The 13,676-nt window shown below is 46.5% G+C and overlaps 1 protein-coding gene across 1 annotated transcript in view; it reads left to right on the forward strand.

Moving 5' to 3' along the window:
• The window catches only part of ILDR1 (immunoglobulin like domain containing receptor 1), a 32,750-nt gene extending 20,358 nt beyond the window's left edge, over positions 1-12,392 (forward strand). The window contains exons 5-8 of the mRNA XM_060234641.1: positions 1,256-1,402; positions 6,625-6,729; positions 10,004-10,836; positions 11,815-12,392. Of these exons, the coding sequence (XP_060090624.1) occupies positions 1,256-1,402; positions 6,625-6,729; positions 10,004-10,836; positions 11,815-11,856 (1,127 nt within the window). The 3' untranslated portion in view covers positions 11,857-12,392. The remainder of the gene's footprint in view (positions 1-1,255; positions 1,403-6,624; positions 6,730-10,003; positions 10,837-11,814) is intronic.
• Positions 12,393-13,676: the final 1,284 nt, after the last annotated feature.

Raw genomic sequence — 13,676 nt, forward strand, 5'->3', positions numbered from 1 at the left:
TATAGAGCCTATCTTGATGGGTCCATAGTGTGGCAGGCTGAACTGCTCTGGTTTGAAGTACTGAAATGACACACATGTATACCACACACAAATGTTTTGGCATTTGAATTGCAGGGGAGGGAAACAAGAACATTTTAGCTCGCCATGAGCTGGATAGCCCAGGCAAACCTAATCTTGTCAGATCTTGGAACTAAGCCGGGTCGACTCTGGCAAGTACTTGAATGAGAGACCTGCTTGGTATGTCAGGAGCAGGCTTTATTCAGCCACCTACCTGAATATCCTCCAGGCCCCCCAGTAGGGGTCAGTCACCAGAGGTCACCATGACTTCCAGGTGCACACACATGCACACATACATATGCACATAAAAAACCCCAGCAAAACACTTAGCTCACCCTACTGCAGGCCTGATCAGGATTGCAGCATTTTAAAATCATAGTAAAATGGCAGCAGCCCTGTGGTGAACATGAGGATTGTATCACTTCCAGTTTAGTTTTTAGCCTATAAAAGCCTAACAGGTGGTGGGTGTGCAGGTTGGGATACTAGCCATGCCTTCATTAAGGGTAAGATGACAGTATCAAAGACAGGATTTTTCAAGACAAGGCAAGATTCACTGATTGCCTGTGTGTCAAATCCTGGTTTCATTAAACATAGTTTTTCTAAAAACAAATATGGTTTTCCCATCATGTTTTGAACTTACTACCAGTTGCCTTTCAAGTGCAGAGATGAGCAGTAGGGCACATCACTGGCAATACCAACAACATGTTCCATGACAGCAAGGAAAGACCAGCCTGGCCCAAAATTGATGTTCTGGAAGTCAATCTGGTCTTGGCTCCCTCTCTGTTATCTTGTATGTTTTTGGTTTTTGTTTTCTTTTGGGTATTTTTGTATTTTTTTATGTGTGTCTGTACCTGGAAGTTATGACGGTGACTGACCTCTACTAGGGACCTGGGGGATGCTCAGGGTGGTGGCTGAATAAAGCCTGCCCTGTCTTCCTGACTGCTGATATTCCAAGGAGGTCTCCCACCAAAGTACTTGCCAGAGTCGACCCTGCTTACCTTCTACAATCTGACAAAATTGGGCTTGCCTGGGCTATCCAGGTCAGGGCCCTTGTGTGTCTTTTTGATGGAAAACCTGAAGACAGGACTTGGGTCTATGTTTGATTTGGAGGAAGAAGCTTCTTGGGAATGGGGTGGGAGAAACCTGATCTATAGATATGTAGCCAGCCTTTTTATGGTTCCTCTCTTCTTGCAATCAGATTGGCTGACTGTGATATTGATTGTCCTGGGTGGCTTTTTCCTACTACTACTGATCGCAGTGTGCTGGTGCCAGTGCTGTCCTCAGCATTGCTGTTGCTATGTCCGCTGTCCCTGCTGTCCAAACCGCTGCTGTTGTAATGAAGAAGGTAAAGTGAAAACAGGTTTCCGACTTCATGCATTGATTCACAATCCTTTTTAAAAGTACTCTGTCTAGGTTGATAATGTACACATTTCAGTGACCAAGAAACTATCACAAGTAGGGACAAGGGAGGGCCTCTACTGGCTACCACCACTATGGTAAGGGTCTATCTGGGAGGGCCCTGAGTACCCAACCGACCTATTTTCCTTCTCAGCAAGCACCTTTTATCTGTGACCGAAGAGGTATGTAGACCCAGGCAGTATAACAATAATTTTATTGTAAGTGTTCAAGAACACACAAGTGGATTTTAATTATTTAGTACAACAGTGAACAAGGAAACAGTAAAGGTGGCGCAAAGCAAATAAAAGCCCCAATGCAACTAGCTATATGTTCCCTTCCTCCAATTCCAACTGACTCACCACTCTTTGGATGAGGGAACCCTCATGATGACTGCTGCCTTCTTTCCAGCCCAGCCTTTTCGGAGAGAACTCTCCTGACTGCAGCTTTTTCAGAGAGAACATCCCTCCCTCTCTAGCTGAGCCTTTTATTGTTTCTTCCCAACCCTCTGTTCTTCACTGGGGAAGTTTTCCCCCCTAAACTTCTGCCCACCCAGTCAGAGGGATAGAATGGATCCTGGGAAATGTAGACCTAGTTACTACTCAAGTACAGGCTTCCTGGAGCCTTTAGGCTGCACTAGGCCAAATCATGCCCTGCTCAAGTCTCCCAGCTCCGGGTACGCTGGCCTGTAGGCCACATTGTGCCCTTTTCAGCTTTCCCAGCTCTGACTGCCACTGATGGTGCTTTGCCGGCTCTACCATGGCAAAAAAAAGGGGGGGGGGAGCAGGCTGCACTCCGGAGGGCTCCCTGGAAGTCTGCCTGGAAGTTGGTGGGTAGTTCCTCCACAGTTCCTCCCTATAGCTACGGGCCTGGATCAGGATCTTTTCAGTAATGATGGCCTATTAAATAACAGGGAATCAGCCATTTTCCAGAGGGGTTGAGATGCTGCCTTCCTGGGGATTGCAGGGAGAATTTAACAAGAGGCTTCCCAACTTGTAGTACATAAAATGTGCAGCTCCAAATTGGATTTGTGCAGCTCTGAATCAATAGTCAAAGTAAAAAAAATATACAAGTTCCTTCATGTGGCAGGTGTAGCAACATGTTATCATCTGTGGTTTTATTTGTTGTGGACTATCATAGCTTTGGTTGTACGTTCTATATTTTCTTGGGAAACCCTTGGAATTTGTGTCTCTTAATTTCAGAATTCAGTAGTTATTGCCTACATGTGTTGTTTTCCACAGGGTGTTTATGTATTGTCCTCTGCTATTTATTATTATTTTCTGAGAGCAAAATGGTTTAGAAAGACTTGGGTACAGTTGCAAGATTAACTACTAATATTCTTATATTAGAAGCCTGAAACTAAAAATATAAACGCTTGCCTGAGACCCATGGCTTTGATGGCCAAAAGCCAGTAATTTGTCTGCTAGGATATTGTGATGATACTGAGTTCATAAAGCTGAAGTCAAGATTCCTGCCTAGACCCCTGAGAGTTTTGTGCCATGTTTATAGTAGACTTGCTGCCCTGCTTTGCTGCCAGTTGGCCTGGTAAAAGCATGGTAAAAAGCACCAGCCGTTTCCGACTCTGGGGTGACGTTGCTTTCACAACATTTTCACAGCAGACTTTTTACGGGGTGGTTTGCCATTGCCTTCCCCAGTCATCTACACTTTCCCCCCAGCAAGCTGGGTACTCATTTTACCGACCTCAGAAGGATGGAAGGCTGAGTCAACTTGATCCGATTACCTGAAACCAGCTTCCGCTGGGATCGAACTCAGGTCGTGAGCAGAGAGTTCAGACTGCAGTACTGCAGCTTTACCACTCTGCGCCATGGGGCTTGGTAGGGCTTTCATTATGTCGGAGAGGGGTTGGCGATCTGGCTGGTGTACCGTCCGCCTAACGCACCGGCCAGCGCCTTACCATCCCTGATGGAGGCTGTGGCGGGCTGGGCGTTGGAGTACCCAGGGCTTATGGTCCTGGGTGATTTCAACGTCCATGCCGACGACTCGGCCTCCACTCAGGCGATGGACCTAGTGTCTTCCATGGCGACGCTGGGACTCTCTCAATTTGTTACGACACCCACGCACCAGGCCGGGCACATGTTAGACCTGATCTTTGCGTCCGGGATTTTGGTGAACGATATCGCGGTAGAAGCGGTACCATGGTCGGATCACCTAGCCCTCAAGGCCCATGTGGGGATGCCACCCCAACCCTGTATGGGTGGAGAGCCTATTTTGGCTCGCCCCTGGAGCCTGATGGACCCGGAACGGTTCCAAATGGCACTGGGGGACCCCTGGCCCCCTGGCGATTCCCTCGATGACCTGGTGGAGGCCTGGCAAGGCCGGCTAACCAGGGCCATCGACGAGATCGCACCTCGACGTCCTCTGCGCCCTCGCAGGAGGCTGGCTCCATGGTATACCCTGGAGCTATGCCGGCTGAAACGGGCTCAGACGACTAGAGAGGCAGTGGCGGCATACTCGGGACGAAGCGACGAGAACATCTTATAGAACGTTTATGAAGTCTTATGAGATGGCAGTCAAGGCCGCAAAGAGAGATTACTTTGCAGCCAAGATTGCATCTGCAAATTCGCGCCCGGCACAATTATTTAGAATAATTGGAGACCTTACTACATTGCCTCAAGGCAAACCAAATGTTAGGGAATTAGAGATTGGCTGTGAGGCTTTTGCGAAATATTTTGCAGATAAAATCACGTCGCTCCGCCAAGACCTGCCTATCACATTGGATGCAGTACAGGAACTTGAGGCTCCACGCCTGTCTTCGGGTTTGGAGTTGGGTCGGTTTGACCCGCTCAGCCTGGAGGAAGTCGACGGAATTCTCTCTGTTGCGCGCCCAACAACTTGCGATTTGGACCCTTGCCCCTCCTGGTTGATTAAAGCTTGCCAGAGGGAGCTTAGATGTCCTTTACGGGACATAATAAATAGATCACCTCTGAAAGAGGCCTTGGTCCGCCCCCTCCTGAAAAAAATGTACAGCAGATCCGGCCGAATTGGCAAATTACCGACCGGTTTCTAATTTACCGTTTTTAGGTAAAATTATTGAGAGGGCAGTGGCGCTGCAACTACAGGGTTTTCTGGATGACGCTTCCATCCTAGACCCTTGCCAGTCCGGCTTTCGCCCAGGCCACGGGACGGAGACAGTGCTGGTCGCCTTGGCAGATGACCTCCAGCGGCAACTGGATCGAGGTGGCGTGGCGGTGCTGATGTTGTTGGACCTGTCGGCAGCGTTCGACACGGTTGACCATCAGCTACTGACCCACCGCCTCGCCGACATAGGGGTCAGGGGGCTGGCCTTACAATGGCTTTCCTCCTTCCTCAAAGGTCGGGGACAAAGGGTGGCAATCGGGGGTGAGCTCTCCCGGAGGCGCACACTAGATTGTGGGGTGCCTCAGGGAGCAGTTCTCTCCCCGATGTTATTTAACATCTACATGCGCCCCCTTGCCCAGATTGCCCGGAGTTTTGGACTGGGTTGTCATCAATATGCAGATGACACCCAGCTCTATCTGCTAATGGATGGCCGGCCTGACTGCATCCCAGTGAATTTAGACTGGGCACTGCAGGCCGTGGCAACTTGGCTTAGGCTGAGTGGGTTGAAGCTGAACCCGATGAAGACAGAGGTCCTTTGCGAGGGGCGCGGCGCTCTGGGAAGGGAAATACCGCTCCCGGTTTTTGATGGTGCGCCGCTGAAAGCGGCGGGCCGGGTCAAGAGCCTGGGAGTCCTACTGGAGCCTTCACTATCAATGGAGGCCCAGGTAGCGGCCACTGCCAAGTCGGCATTTTTCCACCTGAAGCGGGCAAGGCAGCTGGCTCCTTTCCTGGAGCTCCGGGACCTGGCAACAGTGATCCACGCGACGGTCACCTCAAGACTAGACTACTGCAATGCCCTCTACATGGGGCTGCCTTTGTGTCGAACCCGGAAGCTGCAGCTAGTGCAGAATGCAGCGGCCAGGCTGTTATTAGGACTCCCGAAATGGGAGCATATACAGCCGGGGCTGCGTGAACTGCACTGGCTGCCAGTTACATACCGGGTCCGATACAAAGTGCTGGTTATCACCTTTAAAGCCCTATATGGCCGAGGACCTGCCTACCTGAGGGACCGTCTCTCCCCATATGAGCCCCAAAGAGCACTGAGGTCAGCAGGGAAGAACACGCTGACTATCCCTGGGCCAAAGGAGGCAAAACTACAGAATACACGGGCACGGGCCTTCTCTGTTATAGCCCCGTGCCTTTGGAATCAACTTCCGGAGGACGTACGGGCCCTGCGGAATTTGGACCAATTCCGCAGGGCCTGTAAGACCATCCTTTTCAAGCAGGCTTTTGTAGACGTTGATAGGATGGCTGTTTAATCCACCAATGATTTATCTAGTGACCCCTGCCATAATATAAGTGTACAGAATAACATCAGGAAGATCACCGCCGTTTAAATTATGGAATGACCCAGACATTCGAACTGGTTTTAGATTGTTGTTTTAAATTAATGTATAATTTCAATGTTGTTTTAAATCACCTTATATTGTATATTCTATATTGTATAATTTTATTGAACTGTTGTTAGCCGCCCTGAGCCTGCCTAGGCGGGGAGGGCGGGATATAAATAAAATTTATTATTATTTATTATGTCTTAAATGCTGCCGTGGACATGGCATCAGGAACCATGTGAAACATAATTCCTGGCACCCTAGACATTGCTACAGCAGCATCTTAGGTTTAACAGAGGTCCTGTGAGCAGTGTCTGCACCACTGCCAGATAAGTAAAGGAGTAAGGTACAGTAATTGGTCAGGGGAGGATACATTCCCTGAGCTCATACGAACACGTGAAGCTGCCTTACTTATACTGAATCAGACCAGCAATCCATCAACATCAGTATTGTCTACTCAGACAGTCAGGAGCTCTCCGGGATGTCAGGCAGAGGTCTTTCACACCATCTACTGTCTGGTCCTTTTTAATTGGAGATGGCAGGGACTGAATCTGGAACCCTGACCATGCAAAGCAGAGGTTCTTCCACTGAGCCACAGCCCCTCCCCAAATCGCAGCCAGGGGAATCTGGCCATCATGGTATTTACTCTTGCTATCTTGTAGAGATGACTCTACATAACCCCAAACAGGGAGCACTTGAATGCCCGGCAGATATGAAATCTATTGCTTTTTCCTTCCTCTAGTACTGGAACGACACCACTTCATGAAACAGGCTCGGCAGCTTGTGCCATGGATGAAGCATCACTCTCAGTCATCTTCGTATCAACTCAACCCACTCTTGCAGCGAGGTAGGATTATTGTTCTCAGCCCAGGAGAGAGCAGGTTGACCTTTTGATATAGTATGTTCGCCCATCAGTGCCAAAAGTTTGTGATTGGGCTCTATAATGCTTTCCCAGAAGTGGGAAAGGTTCCAAGTCCCAGGAAGGGCTGTTTATTTCCCATGAGTGTGTAATTTTGCAGTTGGCACAGACTTCAGTGTTCATTTGCATCTTGCCATCCCTTCGGGAAAAAACTGTGTATTGTGACCATTCAAGTAAGCTTGAAAATAGATTGCTAGAGCCTTGTGAAACCAGAGAAGCCAGAGTGAGATTGAACAAGACCCCTAAGGATCCAGAGAACAGGATATTTTAGCATTGTACATTGCTTCTCATCCATCTTCTATGTTATCAGTAGAAGCAGACTGTAGTCCATGATGTTAGCAAAATATATGCGTGCATGCATAACTTTTTTTCTAGTTATAGAATTCTGATTTTGTTGTGTGGGGTGTTTTCACCAAGCGTGATTGTGCAGTGTGTGCACAGCCTCAATTATAAATAGGCCCTCAAACAACACTGACATGTAAAAAAAAGAGGTGTTGGTATTCAGCTTCAAGGCTGCAATATGTATGAATGAATGAAGGTGGCAGTCTCGCTCTCTCTCTCTGATCTTTCCTTGTAGTAGTAAATGTGAAAATGTGTTCATCATATCCCCCTCCCACTTACTGGGCTCCAAGGCCATTTTCTTTTATCATGGAACTAGAACTTTTAAATATGTTTAATCACTGTTGTGGGGTTGAAAAGTCATATTAAGCATTCACAAATTAGAATTCAGCTGTCGCCTCCAGGTCTCTGCATATATTTAGCCTGTCTGTATCCCCATAAAGCCCAGCATTAAAACATTTTATTTGAATTAATTACTCATAGATCTATTTTCCTTCAGGAAAATAATTGCACTTAAATTCCAGTTTGACAAGTATTTATTTAATGCTGGTTTAAAAAACATCTTATGCAAGAAGTTCTCCAAGAACTTCCACTACTTAAAACAAAAATGAAAGGTAAGTCTTAGTGCAAATGTGTGTATCTTGTAAGAATGGAGGAGTGAGTTTGAAAACGTAGTATTTCATAGAATCATAGTTGGAAGGGACCTCTGGGGTCATCTAGTCCTACCCTCCTGCATAATGCAGGAAATTCACAAATACTGCACACACAAAGAGGCAGCATGAGTGAAGAGAGCTGAATCCGATTTAGGGTTACCAAGTACCCCATGGCTGCTGGTGGGGGACTTTTTTTGCGTGTGCGCAGCACGATGACATCACCCTGAAGTGACATATTGTGCCAGGCATGTCACGTGGGGATGCTCTAGGAATACGTGTCCCCACACAAACCCATAATTTCCTGCGAAGTCCTAGAATGCCCCTGCACAACGTCATTTCCAGGTACGTCATTTCCAGGTACTGGACATGCTGCGTGGTGATGGGACTCTTTGGGGGGGGGGGCGGGGATCTCCCCGCCAGCCTCCTCCCTGCTGGCGGGTTAGGGCCTGCCAAACCGGGGGATCCCCCAGTGGGTACTTGGCAGCCCTAATCCAACTTCTCAAGCAAGATATTCAGATGCCTTTTTCCAAGAGAGAATTGCCTACGGCATCATGCCACAGTGACACAAGCAGTGCCAAGAGAGCATATTCAGCATCTCTTAACTGCATGTTATTCTTTAAATCACATACACCTTTTATATGTGGCTGGGTCAAACCCAGGTCTAATCAAAAGGGGCTATCACCATCATGTATTGTTTGAGCCTCCATCTTAATCTTGTTTCATTGTACTCCCCACTTTTGGTGGGGTCCAGCTGACCCTTACTGACATTCAGTTGACAGCCTAGGTGTTATATATTGGACCCAGTATTATTGATAGAGCAGTGAATTCACAAAGCTGCAAAAAAGGTCTGTATCCTCCTTTCATTTATCCTGGAAGAAAGCTCCCTAACTTGATTTATGGAATCTATTCCACAGTAACCACCATTGCAAAGTTCCCTCTAAGATGTGCCGGGGGCACTGGTGCACAGAATTTTAGCTGACAGCACAGGGATTTTTGCCTAAGCCAGTGAGTGAAGGCATTTCCACCCCCTCCATTGGAAACAATGGAGGATGGCAGCATCTCCTTCTGGGGCCGATAGAATTGGACCCCCTGGTCCAATCATTTTGAAACTTGGGGGCGGAGTTGAGGAGAGGCACCAGCAGCTACACTGAAAATGTGGTGCCTCTACCTCAAAAACTAGCTCCCTCAGAGCCCCAGATACCCCCAGATTGATTCTTCATTATAGCCTGTGGGCCATTGATTATAATGGTCCCCATAGGCTATAATGGAGCTGGAAAAAATGTTTGGTTTTTTTGCCCACTCCTATTATTCTTTTCAGTATGATTTGTAAGCTGCCTTGAGTCACAGGGAAAAGTGGGATATAAATATTTGAATAAATAAGTAGCTTGGGCAGGTTGATAACATTTAAGCAACTTCCTGTTTGTTAGGTTAGGCAAGTTTTGACAGTGATTGTTCCTCCTCTGTTATGCTTGACCTGTAATTCTGGCTGTCATATTCACTAAAAAAAACCCAAAATAGACCACAAGAGTTTCTCTCCCCCCCCCCCCCCTCCCTGCAAGTGCTGGTATGTTTTCTAAGTGCAGGGTGACAGTCTGAGGCTAGATCTACCAATATAGTGGATTGGAGCAGGTACAGCTGTTCCCCGGAGGCCTTGTCTACCCCTGTAGAGGACATTTTCTGTAATGAAATTTGACATGGTTCTGCTTTCTCTTATGTTTAAATTATTCTTAAAATACAATTTAAAGAAATCATTCTGAGATATTTACAAGGTTATGGAAATAATCTTCTAAAAACTATTCAATGTGATGGTCAAATGTAGACACACAACTTTAATGCTACTAGCTTTTTTTGCTCAGAAGGTAGAATTTTTGCTGACAACACTTTGAAGTTTAGAGGGAACATTGGAGTCCATTGTACAGTTTATTGTCCGGATTATCTATCTTTCTCCTCCCTGTCTTCTACCTGTGTAGCCTGTTTTCTGCATTGATTATGGTATATCATATGTTTGGGGTTTTTTGCATTGTCTTCCAGTTATATAATCCTAATCCTTTTATTCACTGGACATATTACGCTGTCTGATTGCGCTGTTTTGTAATGTTTCATAAATCTTAGAGACAAAAGGAGGGTTATAAATGAATAAATAAATGCTTAATTTGTACCTTTTCACAGACTTTCCTTAATTGGTTATGTTTCTTTTCCATGTTCTCTAGATGTGTCTTTGCAGAGCAGTCAGCCACTGATGCCTTCACTTGGCCAGGTGCCTGCAAACAACAAGGTCTTGGATCTCCTTGAGTCGGAGATCAAGAACCTCAGCCTATCTCAGCCCCTGATGCCTTCTCATCATGTTGGGGGCAGTCAGAACCCGAGTATTCTGTCTTCTCTGGGCTCGGAGATTGTGGAACGCAGGGTTATTCACCTGCCTCCCATTGTTGAACGCATCCCGTCATCTCAGAGAACCAGAAGTTCATCGCATCCACTTCAGTCTATACGGACTCCTAGGCCTCAGAGCAATGCAAGTGAAGAAGAGAGGGAGGAGAGGAGATGGAGGCGTCTTTCCTTGGATGAAGTTTCCCAGTCCAGCTATGATCAGGAGACTTGGGACAGACAGCGAGACCATAGAGTTGAAAGGCAGAGAAATGGGAGTCATCACAATAGGTCCCAGAATTCCAGGCCAAATGCATCATCCATGTTGCATGGTAGGAGCAATCTTGATGCCTATCCTGCAGATGCCAGAAGGGAGTACTCTGGCCGGCAGTACTCTGACCGAAGATATGAGCGTTCAGGGAGGCGGGCCTATCAACACCTCAGTAGGAGGGACAGTGACTCTGATCACCGGGGCCACCGACATCGCAGCTATTCTCCACCATCCCATTGGGATTCCTGGAGCTCAGCTGATAACTATGAGCGCTCCCAGGAGAATAGCAGGAGACATCGCGAACACCGTTCTCCAGACTGGCCAGAAGAAAAGCCCCCTAGTTATCGTTCAGTAGAAATCACTCCAACCAAAAGCAGCAAATCCAGATATCTTACAGAACAACAATCGGTAACTAAGCCTTTCTTGTGATAAATGAAACTGCTTTTGTAAGCACAAGGATTGGTAGGTTGCTACATCTGTTGAAGGCTGTGTAGCCAGATGTGATGTGGGAAAGGAAGCTTGTGGTAATATGAACATGCTCTTCTTTCTTTCATATCTGCCTGTAGTGTGCTGGTAAATCAAAAACGTATGTGTCATTTACGTGTCCAGTTAACTTGAGCAGTCTGTCTGCAGGACACAGTTTTTCAGCTGGAGGATATGGAAGCAATAGTAGCAACCAGGCATGCAAGCAGCAGAAGACAGACAAGTAATTTTTAAATTATAGTACACTGCCTCCCCCTTATTTTCATGTATGACTCCCTGAGCAGCTGCTTTTAAGAGAGTACAGGATGACTGTACTTTCATTAAGCCCCCTTCCCCAGATTGTGCACTGGGAGCAGCAATGGCTTGTTGCTGCATGTTAATAGACTGATGTCAGTATTGAAAAAGCACTGACGAACTTCACAGGACTGTGAACTGCCTGTCTAGATTACATTTGTCCAGTCAAAGATGGGCTTATAAACACAATTTAATACGAAACGGCTTGCCTAAGGAGTTAGAAGGTAGTGAATAGCATCTCTCAGATATTGGTTAGACTAGGGCCTAGGAGACCCAGGTTTGAATCCCCACTCTACCATGGAAGCTTGTTGGATGATCTTGGGCCACTCACATGCAATCATCCTAGCCTGACCTCACAAGGTTGTTGTGAGAATAAAGTGGTGGCGAGATTAATGATGTATGCCATTTTGGGTCCGCATTGGAGAGAAAGATGGAGTACTGACAAATAACATCATCCTCAGATCAGGCTGTGGTTGAATTAACCCAGTGCCAGTTTTAGCCAAGTAAAAGTATTACTTGTATTCATCCCTACATCTCTAGGGCAGGGTCTATGAATAACTTACTGCATTCTCTGCCTTGTCTTAATACCACTTTCCTTTTCTTCTGTAGGAAAAAGGCAGCTCTCGCAGCGGTAGAAGTGTTGTCATTTAGCCTTTTTGCTTCACCACTACATCAAGTTGTTTAGCTTCATTTCTCCAAACAAGAGACATGTGTCTTTGGCTGAGGCTTTTAATCATCGAGTGGAAAACACTGTCAAGAGATCTGTGCCTCCTCATTGGTTTTGGCCCACCTTTCCTGGGATGCTTGGGTTTCCACAAAGTTCCATGCAATGGTTCATAAAAACACAATTCCTTCATGAAAGCATTTCTTTGCCTTGAAGTGGAACTCCCATCTAAGAATCCATTTTGCCTTCCTTCCTAAGGATCAGGAAAGACTCAGTTTTTTTCAAAGTAGGTTGACTTAGCAAACTAATCGGAACTGTAATATCACAGGGACAATATCACGTGGTATGATGCGTAAATGCTGCATGGTAATACTGCATGGTGATGACAGGATCTAATGCTGAGCTGGTATAACTTTAACGAGATCAGGCTAAGCACTCCTGACCCTACAGTCTCAGGCATGTGTTGTTTAAAGTAAATTTATATTCATTCCTCAAAGTAAATATGGTTAAGATCAGAATTAAATTTTGTTGGCTTATGCCTATTCTTGGGATGAGGGGATAATGTAACAGTTAAACTTTTCCTTCCACTGATTTTACTTTTGAATCATGTAGAATATTGAGTCACTTTCTGCAAAGTAAGGCAAGTGTTAGATATTGGGGAGGGGGAATTCTACCCCATCCTCCCTTCTTTGGTGAGTGTAGTTTGCAGTCTTCCTCCAACCTACAGAGACTCACTCAAATTTAAGCAGTTCTTCCTCCAAGGGAATACACATCTTTTGTACTCTCTGCACAAGGAGTTCACAGTGGCTTCTGTGCCAAAAAAGAGAAGTGGAGTCATGCTTGCTCTATACAGTCACCACACCCCCTGGACATTTGGCTCGGCTCCCAGCTGAGTGTACTGCTACAACAGTAGGAGAACAAGACAAGTCTGCCACTGTTCATTCCTTGGCAGAGCTACTTTCCGTCAGTGACCTAAGGTATCACTTCTAATGGTGAGTGGTGAATTGTCTTTATTGAGTGCAGTTTCTCATAGAGTAATCTGAATGCAATCTCTCTTCTTAAATTCCACTGATTGACCCATAATTTCCCAGGATTATAACCAGCATGGTTTACAAGAAACTAATCAGACCTGGATTCACTTATCTCAGTCAGTAAGAACTGGGGAATGCTAAGAACAACTCTAGAGAATTATTGCCATTTATGCATCAAAAGAGAAGGATATTTTCTGCAGAAATGCATCTTTTTAACCTCATGCCACTCCTAAATGCCTCTGCATTTCCAGCAGCACTAAACAGACCTTAGGGGAAAAATTTCCAACTTCTGCCATCCCAGTCTCTGCAGTAGCCATACCTGAATTTACATAAAAGCAGCAAGGTAAAAAATGTCCGAGTCAAACTACAAGTGCCGGTGGTCACGGGTCCATCCCATGGTGCCAATGCCAGCTTAGAAGCATTTGCAGCTCTTTAAAAATTGCCACAAGGCCCTGATCTAGATTGGAAGCATGCCAGCCCCAAGAACTCTTGTTTTCCCCTGCCCCCTTTCAAGTGCCAAAACAGTCTGGGGGGGGGGTCTGTTTCTATACCTGAAACAGGCCCAGAGCCTTGGGGGCACCCGCAGGGGGCATGGTCCCTCCACCCAACCCCCCTCAGACCTTTATGGCCCCTTCTTTCCCCAGCCCCTGTTCTCTCCACCGCCACTTTTCTTCCTGCGGTTCTGGTGGCACTCCCACCGGGCAAAATTGTAAAGAGTGGGCTCCAGGGGCTCTTGTAAGGTGCCCCCCCTGCTGATCACATGATCATCTGGAACA

The sequence above is a fragment of the Heteronotia binoei genome, chromosome 3, assembly GCF_032191835.1.
Source record: "Heteronotia binoei isolate CCM8104 ecotype False Entrance Well chromosome 3, APGP_CSIRO_Hbin_v1, whole genome shotgun sequence".
In the NCBI taxonomy this organism is placed as follows: Eukaryota; Metazoa; Chordata; class Lepidosauria; order Squamata; family Gekkonidae; genus Heteronotia; species Heteronotia binoei.